The 19,445-nt window shown below is 42.9% G+C and overlaps 1 protein-coding gene across 1 annotated transcript in view; it reads right to left on the bottom strand.

The window, feature by feature from the left end:
• SLC3A1 (solute carrier family 3 member 1) overlaps window positions 1-19,445 on the bottom strand; it is a 35,379-nt gene that overhangs the window by 10,621 nt on the left and 5,313 nt on the right. The window contains exons 4-7 of the mRNA XM_061211437.1: window positions 18,185-18,310; window positions 4,943-5,062; window positions 2,873-2,997; window positions 1,440-1,635 (exon numbers count right to left, since the gene is read on the bottom strand). Coding sequence (XP_061067420.1) covers window positions 1,440-1,635; window positions 2,873-2,997; window positions 4,943-5,062; window positions 18,185-18,310 — 567 coding nt within the window. The remainder of the gene's footprint in view (window positions 1-1,439; window positions 1,636-2,872; window positions 2,998-4,942; window positions 5,063-18,184; window positions 18,311-19,445) is intronic.

Below are 19,445 nucleotides of genomic sequence, written 5' to 3'. Positions count from 1 at the left end.
ACTGTAAAAATCCACTTTATCAGAACTTGGAAATGAAAGGCTTACAACAATACAAGGAGTGTTCAAGAAAAACAGCTGGATCTCAGAACAGCATGCTTTGTATCATTTTAACTGGCCATAATCTCATGCCCCTCCCCTCAGATTCAAGATAGCCTTGAAAACCAACAGAAAATGTAAAAACCAGCAGCCTAGTAGCCACTGGAGGACCAAAATAGGTTTTGAGTTCATCAAAAGCTCCATCTCTAGAGAACTGGCACTGTTCCGACCTTTCTAGCAGCTCACTTTTGGTTGGGTGTTTTCTTTATCTGATCTGACTCAAAGCTAAATGTGCAGATTGTCTTATCCCCAAGGCATTTGCCAAAAACAATCAGCCGCAATTGGTTATCATTATACTTGCCTGAGGTGGTGTTACCAACCTGGGCTAAACAGAGACTGACCAAAAAACTTTAAAGTTAGGAATAAGATGACCATAAAGGGCTTTGAAAGGCTCTGGCATTTTCCTGGAATCTAGAAGCCTACACACATGCACAGGGCTGCACAGGTAGCCAGGGAAGCCCCAAGAATCTAATCTCTCCCCTCCGGCTAACCCTGAAACTCAAGCAGAAAGGAAAGACTAAGGCGGAGCTGTAAGCTGCCTGCCAAAGTGTTGAAAGCGTGCCCACCCCGCACACAGCCCCTCAGCAAAGGCTGGGAGACTCAACACGTTCAAGGCATCTAAGGAATCTTAACAACTTAACAGCTGACCAAGCAGAGACTTCAATGGTCGCACACAACAAGTAACACAGAGTTCACAGAATTAATCCAAGAAAGTCACTGAAGAAACAAACACTGGAGAGGGGAGAATGTGATTTCCAAAATTTCTGCAGTTACTATTTAAAATATCCAGTTTCAACAACAACAAAAAATACAAGACATGCAAAGAACCAGGAAAGTATGGCCAATACAGAGGGGGAAAAGCATCAACAGAAAACTTGGCTGAGGAAACCCAAACACTGGACTTAGTGGACAGTGACTTTAAATCAACTATTACACGTGTGTTCAAAACCTGGACAATGTCTACAGGATTCTTACAAGTATGAGAACAATGCCTTATCAAATAGGTACTGTCAATAAAGAGAAATTATGGAAAAAGCAAAAATTACAGTTGAAAAGTACAATAAAGGAAGTGAAAAATTCCCTAGACAGGCTGGACAGATTTGAACTGACCAAGGAATCAGCAAATGAGACAGATCAGTTGAAATTATCTAGCCTCAGAACCAGAAGGAAAAGAATGAAGAATGACAAGAACCTGGTCAGGAGCTGGGATGCGTCTGGCTCACTAAACAATCACAAAATGAAGGGAAGGTGAAGGTCACTTAGAGACAAATGTGCCCCTTGTTTCAGAGGACTATTCAGCGAGCACACCAGCACCGTATGCTGAGCTGGGCATAAGGACTTACCATCCAATTAGGCCATTTTCCTTCTGGCATGTTTTCCATCCACGATGTGATAACCTCAAACACACTGTTCCCAGAAGGCATGTCTAGGTTACCGAGGTAACTGTTGAAGGGAAAATCTGCTTCTTGGATAAAAGGCAGACCATAGTACATCATGGTCTTGGCAATGTTCTCTCCATGGGCTTCAGTCCCCATGAACCTGTAAGAGTTGGCAGTGCAGTGACATCAGGGCCTGTCAGGAGACTGGGAAAGCGCTTTGCAGCTGCTGTGTCTCATGAACAGGATGTTGGGAGGTGAATGCGTACTATTAACCGTATTGGCTAGGGCTCACTAGGAAGCAGAATCAAGCCAGATACCAAGAAATGGCAAACTGGGTCACCTGGCAATTTCTCATCATATTAAACCCAAAGACTAGCCTAATACTAAGCCATGTCTAAAAGAAACACGTTTGGATCTCAGTCAATACTGTTCTTTTCTTTCTAACTCTGAATGAAACTCAGTAACTTCCAGGAAGACTTTATTTAGCAATTCTCATCACTCCACTTAGAATGTACAGTATATGTCTGCATATAAGGTAAGAGGGGTTCCCCCAAAATTCCCCTTGTATTGGAATCCCTATAAAGTCTCACTTTATTATTGGGGTGCACTCTCAGTTGTTGAAAACCAAACACTCTTCAGGGAAGACATATTCGCCTGAAATGACCCACATCAATGCTTGTTTTAGCTGTTTGAGACATTACATTAATGGATAAGTTACATAGTATCTGGAGCTCACGTGTTTCAGTTCCAGTCCCATCTCTGCGGCCACTACCTATGTGACCATTACCTGCATGCTCAGAGTCTCAGTCTCCTCATCTGCAAAATGGGAATAGTGATCAGAGGGCCTACTTTAAGGAGAAGAAATTTCTTGAACTCCTTTTCCACTGATTCTATTGGGTAATCTATATAAACACAATAAGAGTTAAGTTCATTGAGTGTTTATTATGTGCCAGGCATTGTTTTAAGTCCTTCACAGACATTATCTCATGTAATCTCACAACAACCTTATGGGGGTGTCATTATCACTTTTTAATTGTTGAGAAAACTGAGACTTAGGTTAACTAACCTAACAGTTAACAGTTTAGTTGGAACATTTGCATGCTAACAGGTCAAATAATGATAAAAAATAGTAATGGTTAATGACTAACCTTTGGATAATATATTATCTTTTAATTTTCACAAAATTCCTGTGAATAAGTACTGTGGGATTAGCATCATTTTACAGAAGAGGAAACAAAATCAGCAAATTTAAGGAACATGAGAGACTATACCAGGCCCTAGCATAACTGAGTTATGATACATTGTAATTATGCGGTTTATTAAATTATAACTGAATCTCTTAAGAATGCTTGGTTATGAGGGATAAAGTGCAGATCACACACTGCGCCCGTGGTTACCTGTATCTCCCAGGCTCCCTGCTGTATTGGTCCATTGTCTGCCGGAAGCTGCGGACAATGTCGTGCATTCCCACCTGTGTGGTGGTGAAGTCATGGTACAGCTCCGAGTAGTGAGTGACTGTGTCCTTTGAAAACAGGACAGCATGGTTACCATCATGTCAAATGTCAAATGCCCATAGCTGGCCTCATGTGAATATGGACTGTCTCTTCAAAGGGCTCAAGCCGAGACACACATGCTCAAAGACGGTCCTAGGACTTTTGCTGCTCACGGGAATTTGTGGATGGAAAAGAACATTAGAAACTATTAGTGTTTCATTTTGTGTTTAAATTATTAACTATAAATCTAGTAAACAAGTTAAATTTTACCGAACACCTAAACACTAATTACAAATGTACTTAATAAAATCCTCCTAAACATTTTATTGTCCCAAATGCTCCAGACATTTTTAAAGGCAAACAAAACAAATTATCTTAATGATTATAGAGTGTATTATTACATTATCTGCTTACAAAACTATTAATATCATGCATTTAAATTTGTTTCTTTACCATTTCTGTCCTTTATTCTTACTGTTACACTTTTCCAGGGTTTTAGTAATTTTTTGTGATACTCATTCTCTGCCTTCCTAGGGTTACAGTAATCTTCTGGAATCAAAGTAAAAAATTATGTCTAATACAGGCTCAGTTTGTAAGTCCTGGGTTAGGACATGGACAGGCTAGAGAGTCCATGAGTTGCTATCCACTCAGTGGACCCTTTTTTTATATGTGATTTTCCCTTGCTAGATCAAGGGAAGTTTTTTGAAATCTTAGATGTCTTCCGGAAATTACATGTTCTTTAAGTTTTTCTTGGGTAGCACACAAAACCCATTGTTCTGATCATTTGTCTTGAATGGAAACATATGCCTGTCTTAGGACATCTCATTATAATTAGCAAGGTTATTTTGAGATTTCTTCTCCAAGGATAAGAGCTTCTCTTTGGGACAACTGGCTAATACACAACCTTTCTTTCCCCTTCATTTTTCCCTTCTACCGGAAATCGTGCAAAAAAAAAAAAAAGCTTAATCATAAACTTTGGTTCATGACATGGTCTCATAATTAGCCCATGCATGGCCAGCTTCCCTTTGCTACTCAGACAGGACTATCAAGCTGGTGACCGTATGAATTTAATTTTACTTTCTAAAAAGGGCATCATGCTACATATAATAATTTTAGATTTTTTTGCTACACGTTATATCACTAAGATTGACCCATATTGCTGTGTCACTACAATTCATTTATTTTGACATTTCATTGTGTAAATGTACAAATCCGTTATTTTGGAATGCATTTTAGGACTACTGTCTCCTTGGCCATTGAAAACAGAGTGACTGTAGAATGGTGGTCAACTAGAGGAGTGAGAGGGCCATGGGATTATTACTCTCTCACGTGTGACATGGGAGGAAGGTTGAGAACCACTGGTGTGGAAGCACAAAGAGCCCAAATTCTGTAGCAGATAGGCTTGGGTGGTAATTCTGTTTATCACCTCTGTCACCCTGATAAATTAATTTCTCTAAGATTTGCTAAATGGGGATCATGAAACCTCACAAGATGTTGAGAGAGTTAAATGGAAACAACAAATAGCATACAATTGACACTCAGCAAGTGTTAGTTCCCTTCCCTTCTACCTACGTGTCCTTTAATGACTACAAAAGCACTTGGGGAATTTAGGCCGCCTCCCCTGAGCTTGAGTGATTGACAAAATCACAGTGAGTAAGTTATGGCCTTCGGTGGAGTCCACACTGTCCACGCCCTCCAGAAACCTCGTCTTCGAAGGACTCCTCTAGGGATCACTCAGGAGGAAGCAGTGGAAGGAAATATCTGGTCGTGTCCATTTGAAACTCCTCTATATTTTCTAAAGAAAATGATTCAAAACACTTCCCTTTGGTAAGTGGTGTCTCAGGCTAAAAAAGACAACACTCATATTTTCAGAAAAGAAAATATATACATATATAACATTTTAAAATATATAAATATATATTTATTTAAAAATATATTTTTAAAACATATATACATATATGTTTAAAACTTTACCGGGATTTGGGTCTTATTCACTTGGGCCTCGTCTCTCAGATGCTTTGCTTCTAGAAGGAATTGAACAGCATCGAAGCTAAAGCCATCGACACCCTTTGAGAGCCAAAACTGTATAACTTCCTAAACATGAAGAAGCGAAACACTTGGTTACGTTAACCACACATTGTTGTCATAAGGTTTAATAAAGGCCTCGTCTGTTAATGGCTTCCATCATAAACAGTCACCTCCACATATAAAACAAGCACAGCACTCGTATTCTTACCTATTTAGCACCACAGTGTCTGAGCATAATGAACTTTGAATAACTGCATTTATGGGCTCCCATTCTTCTCTCACATTTGAATTCAGAATGTTACATTTGTAATTGATGCTATGAGCATGTTCCCAAAGTTTAAAGAATCCACTCAAAATGAAAGATAGGACTCAAGAGAAACTGGGAACGTAGCTCATCTGCCCCATGCCCAGTTCCTTCAAGGTCACTCCGAACTGAGAAAATCACCAATTAAGCGCCCAGGCATGAGGGGTTCTTCCACCAGACTGGGAGATTCTGGAGGGAAAGACTGCAGCTTTCATTTCTGCTTCCCTTGCCACTGACCCAGCAACTGTTACTTAGTGAACCAGTTGTGGAATGAAAGAATGAGGTATCAAGCCTGAATGAGTCAAACATGGTGTGATACTGTTGGGACACCGAAGAAGTACAGCATGTTCCCTGGCTTCGAGGCATCTACAAAGTAGTTGGGGACACACGAGACATGAGAGGGTTACCTAACACAAGGCAGGACGTGGTTCAAAATCATGAGAGGAGATTCCTCTGCATGACTGTTGGACCTCCAAGAAGATCAAATTTAATATGGGTGGGCACAGCCAAGCAAGGAAAAGCTAGAGCTTGAACTTGGCTGGTGGGACATGATCAGGAAGTGACTCTAGAAGAACATTCTGGACTGTTTTGGGTACAGCATGAGTCAAGCATGGAGGCAGAGGATGACTTGGCCTGTATTGGGGTGGTTAGGAGGACCAGGTGACCTTGAAAAGCAGAGGGCCTAGTCTCAGCTCCCCTCCCATGCCAACCCCTCCCAGCTGGGCCTACTCCTGCACCCACCAAAAGCCACCCTCCTGCAAAGGGACAGTGGCTCTCCCTGCTCTCCTTTCAGCTCAATTCTTGCTGAAAGGAAGGTTTTATAGGAATGTGTATATCACATTAGAGCAGAACCACCTGTAATTTAAAGTAGTGGAGTGAAGAAGCCAATTTTCACCTAGTGAGGGGAACAGAGCTATAGATCCCAAATAAGGACTGTTCCCAGAATCACTTGCTTGATTCAAAGTGTGTTTCTTCACAAAAGACCCCGAATAGCCAAAGCAATCTTGAGAACGAAAAATGGAGCTGGAGGAATCAGGCTCCCTGACTTCAGACTATATTACAAAGCTACAGTAATCAAGACAGTTTGGTACTGGCACAAAAACAGAAATATAGATCAATGGAACAGGATAGAAAGCCCAGAGATAAGCCCACGCACATATGGTCACCTTATCTTTGATAAAGGAGGCAAGCATATACAGTGGAGAAAAGACAGCCTCTTCAATAAGTGGTGCTGGGAAAATTGGACAGGTACATGTAAAAGTATGAAATTACAACACTCCCTGACACCATACACAAAAATAAACTCAAAATGGATTAAAGACCTAAGTGTAAGGCCAGACACTATCAAACTCTTAGAGGAAAACATAGGCAGAACACTCTATGACATAAATCACAGCAAGATCCTTTTTGACCCAGGTCCTAGAGAAATGGAAATAAAAACACAAATAAACAAATGGGACCTAATGAAACTTAAAAGCTTTTGCACAGCAAAGGAAACCATAAACAAGACCAAAAGACAACCCTCAGAATGGGAGAAAATATTTGCAAATGAAGCAACTGACAAAGGATTAATCTCCAAGATTTACAAGCAGCTCATGCAGCTCAATAACAAAAAAACAAACAACCCAATCCAAAAATGGGCAGAAGACCTAAATAGACATTTCTCCAAAGAAGATATACAGATGGCCAACAGACACATGAAAGAATGCTCAACATCATTAATCATTAGAGAAATGCAAATCAAAACTACAATGAGGTATCATCTCACACCGGTCAGAATGGCCATCATCAAAAAATCTGGAAACAATAAATGCTGGAGAGGGTGTGGAGAAAAGGGAACACTCTTGCACTGTTGGTGGGAATGTAAATTGATACAGCCACTATGGAGAACAGTATGGAGGTTCCTTAAAAAACTACAAATAGAACTACCATACGACCCAGCAATCCCACTACTGGGCATATACCCTGAGAAAACCATAATTCAGAAAGAGTCATGTACCAAAATATTCATTACAGCTCTGTTTACAATAGCCAGGACATGGAAGCAACCTAGGTGTCCATCATCGGATGAATGGATAGGGAAGATGTGGCACATATATACAATGGAATATTGCTCAGCCATAAAAAGAAATGAAATGGAGGTGTTTGTAATGAGGTGGATGGAGTTAGAGTCTGTCATACAGAGTGAAGTAAGTCAGAAAGAGAAAAAGAAATACAGTATGCTAACACATATATATGGAATCTAAGGAAAAAAAAAAAAAAAGGTCATGAAGAACCTAGCGGCAAGATGGGAATAAAGATACAGACCTACTAGAGAATGGACTTGAGGATATGGGGAGGGGGAGGGGTGAGATGTGACAGGGTGAGAGAGTGTCATGGACATATATACACTACCAAATGTAAAATAGATAGCTAGTGGGAAGCAGCCGCATAGCACAGGGAGATCAGCTCGGTGCTTTGTGACCGCCTGGAGGGGTGGGATAGGGAGGGTGGGAGGGAGGGAGATGCAAGAGGGAAGAGATATGGGAACATATGTATATGTATAACTGATTCACTTTGTTATAAAGCAGAAACTAACACACCATTGTAAAGCAATTATACTTCAATAAAGATGTTTAAAAAACAAAAAACAAAAAAAAACAAAACAAAGTGTGTTTCTTGTATCTACATGTGCATATGGAGTCTGGAGCGCTGCCGTTCAAGGCTCCCAAAAGTTTCTCTTTTTTTTAATATTTATTTACTTATTTGGTTGCACTGGGTCTTAGTTGCAGCAGGTGGGCTCCTTAGTTGTGGCTCACAGGCTCCTTAGTTGTGGCATGTGAACTCTTAGTTGCGGCATGCATGTGGGATCTAGTTCCCTGACCAGGGATCGAACACAGCCCCCTGCATTGGGAGCGCAGAGTCTTATCCAGTGCACCCCCAGGGAAGTCCCAAGGCTCCCAAAGGTTTCTACAGGCTGAACACAAGGCTGATGTCAGCCTCTTCAAGGTGAGACTTTGAATGGCAAAGCTCGAACAAATCTTTCAAATCTAAGAGCAGGCTCTGCTGCTGACAGTCCTCATCTTGAACACAGTTGACCCACATACCCTTAAGCTGGCCTTACCCAGTGGAATTTTTCTTTGGGGCACAAACCCCACAAATTTATTCTTAACTAGCATCCTTCTTCACACATTCATTCATTCATTCAATAAGTATTTGGGTTCCAACTAGGGACCAGGCACTTAGCTAATAAGCCTTGGAACTAAAACCATGAGCAAAATACAACACAATCTAGACACAGTCCTAGGTCTCACGGATTTTTTTACAATCCTTAGCTGGACAAATATTAATGCAAAAATATTTAAATCACAGACACCATGAAACTGTGAAGGAAAGGAGCTTTGGTTACACAAAGCTTACACAAGGGGGTGAAAGAGCAGGATTTGCCAGGCAGGTCAGCGCAGCAGGATGGCAGGAAGGGAAGGCAGTTGGTTAGAGATTCAGCTGGAGAAGTCACCAGATATGAAGGCGCCTCATTTGTAGAACAAGATCTGCAGAATTGCCTCATTTGTAGTGGGCTCTAAGGGCCCACTTAGCGTGAAGCTAACGAAGCTGAAGTTTCAGGACCCTTCACTGCATGGGCTCCTACCCACATTCCTTTTTCATTCTAAATGAGCACTCATTTTTCTGTACCTAATTTTATACTCTTTTTTTTTTTTTCATTTCAAAAAGTCCCCCAATTCTTACAAGCTTCAGATCCCACGCAAACCGGGTCCACCCCCAGGTGGCGCTGTTCTCTACAAGCGGGAACACTGGAAGGGGCTCTAGGTGGGGGTGGGGCACAAATAACTGTAATCCATCCAAGCAGCCTCTGAAAAAATGTGGGAAAACATTAAACACCATGCTGCTGTAAACATTAAGCTTTTGATCAGTGATTTCCTAAAATAAAGCTACTCATTTTCTTCATTGGGTCCTCATTCACTTTGGGGATCTCAGCATTGCTAACTATTAACCCAACATTAAAGAATGAGGAATGTGTACCCCAGCGTAGGCATACGGCCCCGGCAGGGATGTTCACTGTAGTCCAGGAAGAGATGTTATCATTGTTTGATGAAACAAAACAGCAAAAGTTGGATGCTTGTTTTTGAGAGTCATTTTAAACGCTGGGGTTTTCACCCAGATAATCCAAAATTTGCTCTTGAAAAAGATTTGCTTCGTGCTATTTATTCTCAACCAGGTGAAAAAAGACAGCTCCAGATTTTAATGGTTAACCCTCTCTTTATGCCAATTAAGCTCCCCCAGGGGCTGGATGCGGAAATGGGCAAGGAGCCTGGTTCCGCCAGGTCTGGGTGACCCATGTAGGGACAACAGGACTCTGGGGACAGTACACTGTGTTCCCGATTTCTGACTAACTCCCATGACATCACACAGTCCTGGTTTTTCCACCAGACACGTTTTCATTCTTTTCTCCTTAAACAACTTGCTGCTCTGAGTGAAAAAGGAATCAGTTCAGCATTACACCAAGTCCCCTACATATGAACCTTCAAGTTGCGAACTTTCAAAGATGCGAACGTGCGTTCACATGTCCAATCACGTAAGTTAGTTCATGTGTCTGGCGTACATTGTCACGTGCATGCCTCCTCTACATGTGGTTGTGCTTTTTTTTTTTTTTTTTTAATTTATTTATTTATTTATTTATTTATGGCTGTGTTGGGTCTTCGTTTCCGCGCTAGGGCCCTCTCCAGTTGTGGCAAGCGGGGGCCACTCTTCATCGCAGTGCGCGGGCCTCTCACTATCGCGGCCTCTCTCGTTGCGGAGCACAGGCTCCAGACGCGCAGGCTCAGCAATTGTGGCTCACGGGCCCAGCCGCTCCACGGCATGTGGGATCCTCCGGGACCAGGGCTCGAACCCGTGTCCCCTGCATTGGCAGGCGGACTCCCAACCACTGCGCCACCAGGGAAGCCCCTGGTTGTGCTTTTGTGTACTTTACTGTACAGTACTGTATAGAGTACAGTAGTACAGTATCTTTACTGGAGATACGGGAAGAGGATGAGAGCTACTACCCAGACATCACTGGATCGTTTTTTCAAGAGGGTAGATAGCACTGAATCCAGCAAGGAACCAGAACCTATGCCATCAACATCAGGCATGAGTGAAACTGCAGCTTCAGCTCTACCATCTCCCACCCCCTCTCCCTCCTCCAGTCAGTAACTCTTCTTGCCTGTTCACTCCACACCAGCCTCTGTATGCCAGCTGTTGTTCTGTACTGCTGTACTTTTCAAGGTACTGCACTGTAAGATTAAAAATGTTTTCTTTATTTTCTGTGTTTGTTTTTTATGTATTATTTGTGTGAAAAGTATTATAAATCTATTCCAATACAGTATTATATAGCTGATTGTATTAGTTGGGTACCTAAGCTAATTTTGTTGGACTTATCAAACAAATTGGACTTACGAACACACTCTCGGAACGGAACTCGTTCGTATGTAGGGGACTTACTGTACTGATATCCAAATTCTCGAAACCTCGAGGCAAACCTTTCCTTTTGAGATGACTGAAGTTACTGGGCCCATTTACCTAAAAAGCCAGGTTTGGAACAGAGAAAAGCTCTGCTCTTACATGTGATGATATATAAGACATCCTCTTAATAATGACATAAATCCCAGGTCATCCATTTCAAGAAGGAATGAGAAAGCACGGGCTATTTCAGAAGGACAGAGAGAAAACCATATCCTCTGCTTATAAGCAAGGAAAGTAAACCAACCGCACTGCTCTTCAGAAACCTGGGTAAAATTCTTTGTTAACTCTTCCAGAAGCAGGACATAGGTCATGGGCTCCAGAATCTGACCCATCTGGGTACCATCCCATCTCCCCCACTGTCCAGCTGCATGAGTTAGCTTATCTGCATAACCTCCATAAACCTTGGTTTCCTCATCAATAAAATAATACCTGCCTTGCAGGAATTCTGTGAGGATTAGGGGTACTGCTGCCAGAGTCAACTGATGCTTTGGTCTTTACATTACCTGATCTCTCTGCCACGTTTGACAACACAGACTAACCTTGTTGTCTAGAAATACTCATACGCCTTGGCTCTAGGATACCCCGCTTCTGGTTTGCTACTCCTCTGTCTGCTCAACACTCCTTTAAATATTAATACTCCTTGGGGCTCCATCTTATACCCTCTGTTCATTTCACTTCACAACAGTATTGACTCATTTATCTATCATTTATTGATTATTTAACAAGTATTAATGCTTATACAAAAGCAACACACTGTCCTAAGTGCTTTACAAAGGTTAAATCATTTAATCCCCAAACAACCCCACAGGGTATGTACCATTATTATTCCTATTTTACCATCGGGGGAATTGAGGCACAAGGAGATGATGTACCTTAATCGAGGTCATATGGCAATAAGTGGTGCGTCAGAATTGGAACCCTGTGTGGCGCCTTATCCATTTGTTATGTGGCCTTCCTTTACTTTTATTTTTTTAGTTGGAGGACCTGCTATACCTGGCTCTCATTCCCACATGACAACAACCCCTACGAGCTAAGTGACAACTGGCCCCCTTGTTCACCTCAGCTGGCCCAGTTCTCTCACTGCTATTACTACCTGACCTCTGTGGGCATTGTCCACGTGTCAACAAATCCCAAAGTCTTATCTCCAGACCAGACCTTCCCCTGAGTTCCATGTCATTATATCCAGCTATCCACTGAGCACTTGGATGTCTCACAGAGAGCTCAAACTCTACATGACTGAGAGCACCCCCCTCCACCCCTGCTCTTCCCATGTCTCCCATCCCAGGAAGCAGTCCCACCACCCAGCCAGCATTCAAGCCTGAAACCTGGGAGTCACACTGGACTCTTCTCTTAAGGCCTGATGACGCCTCTGCAACCCCACCACCCTCACTGGCCCAAAGCCCCCACCATTCTTTCCTGGTCACTGTACCATCCACCTCCCTGGTCCCTCCACCTTCGAACCTGCCTTACTCAAGCCCCTTCTCCACAACCAGATTGATTTTTCCAAACGCAAATCAAAAATTATTTCCCTGCTCAAGACCTTTTAAACCCAAATCCTACCGTGGCCTCCAATGCCACTTATGACCTGGTTCCTACCCACCTCTCTCATCTCGTCCTGTCACCGCCCACCCACCCCCGACAACATGTCTCCATATTGGACAACTCCCAGCACCTTCACTGTGCCGTGACCCTGCTTTCTCTCTGCTGGGAACACTCCCACCTGTGTCTCTTCGCTTGGCTCATTCTTACTCATGCTCTAGGTATCACTGCTTCCTCTGTAAAGCGTACCCTAGTCTCTCCCACTCCATGTCCAGGTTAGGTGCCTGCCCTACATTCTCCTACTTCCCACTGTCATGACCACTCAGCACACTTTATTGTAATTTCCTGTTTGTCTACCTCCCCCTCCAGAATATAATATAATATTATAGCCTGTGATGGCCACAACATGGGCCCATATTATCAACCATCATACCCTGGCAAATGGCCAATACACAACACATACTGTTAAATGAGGGAATGATTTATAATGAAGTGCATGGCATACAGAACACGCAGTGATGATGCAGTGACTAGCATCAAGCACGGAGCTGGTTTATAAAGCAGGTAATGAGTAAATTTTATTTTGAATTGAGCTGCTTCTCTCCAGCACTACCATGCTTGATAGGGGCAGAGCAGAGCCAACATTTATGCTCTGATTCCATCTTAAGCCAGGAGGGCATCTTGGTTCCCAGTCCCCAGCTGCCTTGAACATACTACTCCCCTACTCCAGGGCTCAGCCTTCCCATGTGGTGGTTTCAGGGTCACACTGAGCCCCAGACATGGGGCCAGGCCATTGGAGTCTCCTCCCTGCTCTACAGCTCATCCACTGGTCACTTCACTTCTCTGGGCCTCAGTTTCCTCATTTGTCAAATAAAGGATTTGAAGGGCAAGTAAAAACCACAGTGATCGGAAAAGTATAAAATGCTAGACAAATATAAGCTCCCACCTCCTCTGAGAAAACCTCCTGACTTCTCCAGCTGAAAATGCTCTAGCCCTGAGAGGTTCGGGGCAGAGCCAAGTCCCAAACGGCCAGTGCAAGGGGGAGGACTAAGAGGAGAGGGAAGGGTGCTCCGTGCTGCCTGCCAGCCTCCCACTGTGCAGATAAGCTGAAATCGGATGGGAGCCCAGCGGAAGAAGGCTCAGACTCTGTGAGTACAAGCTGGTCTGCAAGCAGGGCTCATTCCAAGTGCCTCCCCACCACAGACTCTCAGGGTTGCAAATTATTAACCTGCTGAACTCTGCTGCAGAGATAAGTGCTGCTGGGGGGAAGGAGGGTGTCGGAAGCCCCTTCATGTGAAAGGTCCCTTTCCATGAGCAAAGAGCTTTCCCTTACAGCTTTCAGCCTTTCTTATTTACTTCTAATAAGAAATCTTCTAAACCAGCCTTACAAAAATGTCTAACCTCTCAACCAGAGGCAGTAATGATTCATCTCAAGAGGGATTTCATCCTGCAGGTCCAGTAAATAAGACTCCTATTCACATACTCCACTACCTGGATGCCTGCAAGAGAACAGCTGGGTTAGCCAAAAAAGGATTTATGTATTGCTGGCACATTTTGGCAAAATTTATCACACTTGTCTACACATCTCCAGACAATCCATCAATATTGTCACAAGTAGCCTGGAGAAATCCACTGTCAGATAAACCAACTGGTTTATATTCCCATTTATGAATTTCCAATTGAAAACCTCCTTGCAAGAACCATGCAGAGGAGTTCCCTGGTGGCGCACTGGTTAAGAATCCGCCTGCCAATGCAGGGGACACGGGTTCGAGCCCTGGTCCGGGAAGATTCCACATGCCGCGGAGCAACTAAGCCCGTGCACCACAACTACTGAGCCTGTGCTCTAGAGCCCGCGAGCCACAACTACTGAAGCCCCCGCGCCTAGAGCCCGTGCTCCGCAACAAGAGAAGCCACTGCAATGAGAAGCCCGCACACTGCAACAAAGAGTAGCCCCTGCTCGCCGCAACTAGAGAAAGCCTGTGCGCAGGAGTGAAGACCCAACACGGCCAAAAATTTATTTATTTATTTATTTATTTATTTAAAAAAAAAAAAGAAAACTATGGAGGAAAAGTGAAACACACAGAGAGCAGTCGTTTGCCTCAAATCAGGTGTGGAGTTGTGGCTAAGAATGTGGACTCCAGAATCTCAGTGCTTGGGTTTGAGTCCTGTCCCCTCACTCCCAAGGTGGGTGATGTCACCTCTCTAAGCCTCAGTTTCCTTCTCGGTAAAATGGTCATAAAATCTCTTAAGTTAGGCTTCTTCGGAGGATTAAATGAGATGATCCAGGTAAAGCACTTGGCACAAAGTAAGTGCCTAATAAGAGTGGTGGGGGGGCCAAAGAGGGGGTGTGAGTGTGCAAATGATCTTCAGTGATGGAGAAGAGCAGAGTCCACACTCCATCAGAGAAGTTTAAAACTAACCCCTAGTTAGCTGGCTGACCATGTCTACCTCCCCTCTCCCAACTGAGACAGGCTGCCTTGACAAGGTGCCTACTTCTCGAGATCTCAAAGCAATTCATCTAAATTCTGGAAAACATATAGAGTAAAAATAGTCTTAGAACTAAGGAGTCTATAGGAATATATTTAACAAAAGAAGTGCAGGACTCGTACACTGAAAACATTGTTGAAAGAAATTAAAGGAGACCTTAAGTAAGTGGAAAGACATCCTATGTCCGTGGATCAGAAGACTTAATATTGTTAAGACGGCAATACTCCCCCAAACGGACCCATAGATTCAATACAATCCCAGCAGGCTTCTTTGCAGAAATTGACAAACAAATAATAAAATTCATAGGGAAATGCAAAGAACCCAGAATAGCCAAACAGTCTTAAAAAAGAAGAACAAAGTTGTAGGGTTCACACTTCCCAATTTCAAAACTTACTATACAGCTATAGTAATCCAGACAGTACTGGCATAAGGACAGACATATAGATCGATGGAACAGAACTGACAGTCTAGAAATAAACCCCGACATTTATGATCAATTGATTTTCAAAAGGGTTCTAAGATAGTTCAATGATGAAAGAATAATCTTTTGTAAACACATGCTGCCGGGATAACTGGATAGCTACATGCAAAAGAATGAAGTTAGACTCCCTCTCACCATATACAAAAATGAACGAAAAATGGACCAGAGACCTAAGTGTAAAAGCTAAAACTACAAAACTCTTATAAAGAAAACATGAGGGACTTCCCTGGTGGAGCACTGGTTAAGAATCCGCCTGCAAATGCAGGGGACATGGGTTTGAGCCCTGATCCGGGAAGATCCCACATGCCGCGGAGCAACTAAGCCAGTGCGCCACAACTACTGAGCCTGCATGCCACAACTACTGAAGCTCTCAAGCCTAGAGCCCCTGCTCCGCAACAAGAGAAGCCACCACAATGAGAAGCCCGCACACCACAACGGAGAATAGCCCCTGCTCACTGCAACTAGAGAGAGCCCGTGCACAGCAATGAAGACCCAATGCAGCCATAAATAAATAAATTAAAAAAAAAAAAGAAAACATGAGTTAAATCTTCATGACCTTGGGTTAGGCAATGGTTCTTAAATGTGACACTAAAAGCATAAGCAAGAAAAGAAAAAAACAGATAAGTTGGACATCATAACAGTTAAAAACCCTTGTGCTTCAAAGGGCACCATAGAGAAAGTAAAAAGACAACCTACAGAAAGGAAGAAAATTAACTGCAAATCACATATCCAGAATACATAAAGAACCCTTACAACTCGACAAAAAAGACAAATAACACAATTTTAAATGGACAAAGGATGTGAATAGACATTTCTCCAAAGAAGATATACAAATAAACTATAATCACATGAAAAGATGCTCAACATCATTAGCCATCAGGGAAATGCAAATCCAAACCACAGTGAAATACCACTTCGCACCTACTAGGATGACTATAATCAAAGATACAGACAATAACAAGCGTTGGTGAGGATGCAGAGAAATTGGAAACTTCATATATTGCTAGTAAAAATGTAAAATGGTCCAGCTGCTTTGGAAAACAGTTTCTCAAATAGTTAAATACAAATTATAAATATAGATACAGATCATAGACATTTAGATAGATACTGTATGATTCCATTTATATGAAATGTCCAGAACAGGCATATCCATAGAGGCAGAAAGTAGATTAGTGGTTGCCAGGGCCCAGGGGGAGAAAATGAGGGGACCATGGGAGTGACTTTGAGTGGGTATGGGGTTTCTTTTGGAGGTGATGAAAATGTTCTGAAATCAGTAGTGATACTTGCATTACTCTGTGACTATACTAAAACCACTGACTTATATACTTGAAAGGTGTGAATTTTATGGTATGTGAATTATACCTCAATAAAGCTGTTATTTAAAAACAAAACAAGAACAGACTAAGGCGTGCAGGTGTTGTTAGTGACTCCAACTTGGCAGCCTGCATCCTCTCTATTTGGCTGACGTGGTGACCTGTAGAAAGGGACCCACAGCTCCCTGTCCTGTTCTGTTTGGGTCTCCTCCTCACCTACCTCAGAGCACTACCCCACTAACCTAAATTCTTGCCCATCAGAGCCAAAGCAGCAGCAATAATGGAAACAACAATATGGCTAATGTTTATTGTGAATTACGTGCCACGTGCTGCTGGAACTCCCACCACACAGGGGTGAGCCCCATCAGCTCTCACCTGGGGCGCTGAGGGAGCTCTCCCGTGCACGGACGACAGAGGACCGTCTCCAACTCAGCACGCGTCCCTTACAGCAGCATCCACTGCCCCGCGGCATCAGCTCCCACCCTCGTTTTTGCACCCCAGCTCCCTTACTCTCTCCCTCATTTCACTGCAGTGCATTGGTGGGGTTGCCAGATAAAATACAGGACAACCAGTTAAGTTTTCATTTCAGATAAACAGTGAATAATTTTTTAGTATAAGAATGTCTCAAATACTGCACTTCTCTGTTTAACTGAAATTAAAATTTAACTTGAGTGTCCTGTAATTTTACTTGCTGTATCTGGCAGCCCTGCACACCGGCCCCCAGGTCGTTTCTAAAACATGTGGAGCTCAGTCTCCCCCAGGGAATTTTGCATTTGCTCTTCTCTCTGCCTGAAATTCTCTTCCCCCAGATGTTCACATGACTCCCTTTCAAATGTCAGGTTTTTGTGCAAATGGGACCTCAACGTAGTGGTGTCTCTGAGCCAACTTCTCCCTGGCACTCCGAGGCTCTTTACCCTAAGCCTTCATCACCACCTGACATGTTATATATTTAGTTGTTAATTGTCTGCCTTCCCCTCAGGATACTGGGAATTCCTTGAGGGCAGGGCTTTGATGCCCTGCTGCATTCCCATTGCTTAGAACAGGACCTGGCACGGAGCAGACAATAAGTTGATATTTACTGAGTGAATACAGAAGTGTTTTGCATGGGTTATCTCATCTAATGTTCCTAAAAGTTCTCTGAGACAAAGACTGCAATCAATCGTGTTTCATGGATGAGGGATCCAAGACACACAAAAGCCAAATAACTCACCCAGAAGCCCCCTGCAGCCAGTGGTGGGCCGGGTCCGGACACAGGAGCTGGACCCCCGAGCCCCCGTTCTGGCCCTGCCTCACCGCACCAGCTCATTGTCACAGGCAGAGGAGCATCTCAGAGCTAAGGCAACAGGTGTTTCTGCCTCCCTCCCACTTCGATTATTTGGGTTAGAGGAAGGAAGGAGCCACTGACATATCTAAGAGTCTGTATTTGCTTCAGACACCTTAATCCCAGAACTGAATTGCACTGCTTGATTTTGCCCGCATAATTACTGTTTTTTAACACGAAGTATATCAAATAACCATTTAAGCACCCATGTAACAGAGAAGTTTGTGTGGGTGTCTATACTCACTTTTATTTCTTCTTGAACATCAGGATTGCGGAAATTTAAATCAGGTTGCTCTTTCATAAACTGATGAAAATAGCATTGGTTTCGTACTTCATCAAAGTGCCAACCGGAGTTTCCATATACACTTAACTAGCAAACAGAAAATAGCAAATCAGTTGCTTAGCACGGTTCCTATGATGGTATCGCCCACAAAGGAATGATCATTGCCATCCCGGCCCCTTGAGGACTGAGTGCACAAATCCCCAGAATTTTTTTTCTAGCGAGAGCACTAGGTAAATTAATTCCCAAAAATGCCATCCCCTGGCCTAATGCCCCACAAGTGTGGTTGTGATGTGTGTGTACAGTAGAAGCTGTTCCCAACAACCACAACATGGAACCAGTGCTCTCAAAGGCAGGACAAAGGCCAACTTAAGGAGCAGACATTTCTAATATATTTTCTTGAATCTTCTATCCAGGCTCTGGAATCCTGTTTGTGAAGAAAAGCAAATGGTGGCCAATTTGGGAGAAAGACATATTGTATTGGTCTTGGAGCTTGAATCCAGATAGAGCAAGTGTTTAAACTGTATCCTCAGAAAAGTATTAGAATCATTCAAATTAAAACTCTACTAGTCCTCGGGAATAAAAGAAATCTAGCAACTTCAAGTGTTGGTTCCCAGCCGCGTTTGACATGGGTGCTGCTTTCCTCCTTCTAGAAATGCTCATGTCCGTGGCACTTTCAGAAGGAGGAACCTGTGTGAGGGTTCCTCAGGGCTCTGTCTTGAGCCATTTGTTCATTTCACACTAAAGAGAACATCTGGACAGCATTTACAAACTGAGGGATTTTGCATAATATTTTCTTTTTAGTTGGAAGACCTAGTCACTCTGGGTCCACATTTCCATGGCAACAACTGGCCCAAGCTAAGTAGTAGCTGATGCCTTTTGAGGAAACATACTCTCGCCAGCTCACCTCATGGCCCACCTGGATACAAACCAGGATAAGATTTTTACAGTATATATCAGTATACAGAAAGATCAGTATACAAAATACAAAAAAAAAAAAACCTCCACAAATCTATTTCAAAGGGACAAGCAATCCAACAAAAAACTGGGGAAAGAAACCATTAAACAGGTGTTCCACAGAAGTGGAAGCTCAAGTGAATAAATGGATGAAAAGGTGTTCAACATCATTAGTATTTAGGCAACTACTACATTAATAACTAGTAATTAGATAAATAATCATCAGCAATTAGAGAAATATAAAATTAAGACCTCAATGTAATTAGAT

The sequence above is a fragment of the Eubalaena glacialis genome, chromosome 14, assembly GCF_028564815.1.
Source record: "Eubalaena glacialis isolate mEubGla1 chromosome 14, mEubGla1.1.hap2.+ XY, whole genome shotgun sequence".
NCBI lineage: Eukaryota > Metazoa > Chordata > Mammalia > Artiodactyla > Balaenidae > Eubalaena > Eubalaena glacialis.
This window is presented reverse-complemented; position numbering and strand designations above follow the sequence as displayed.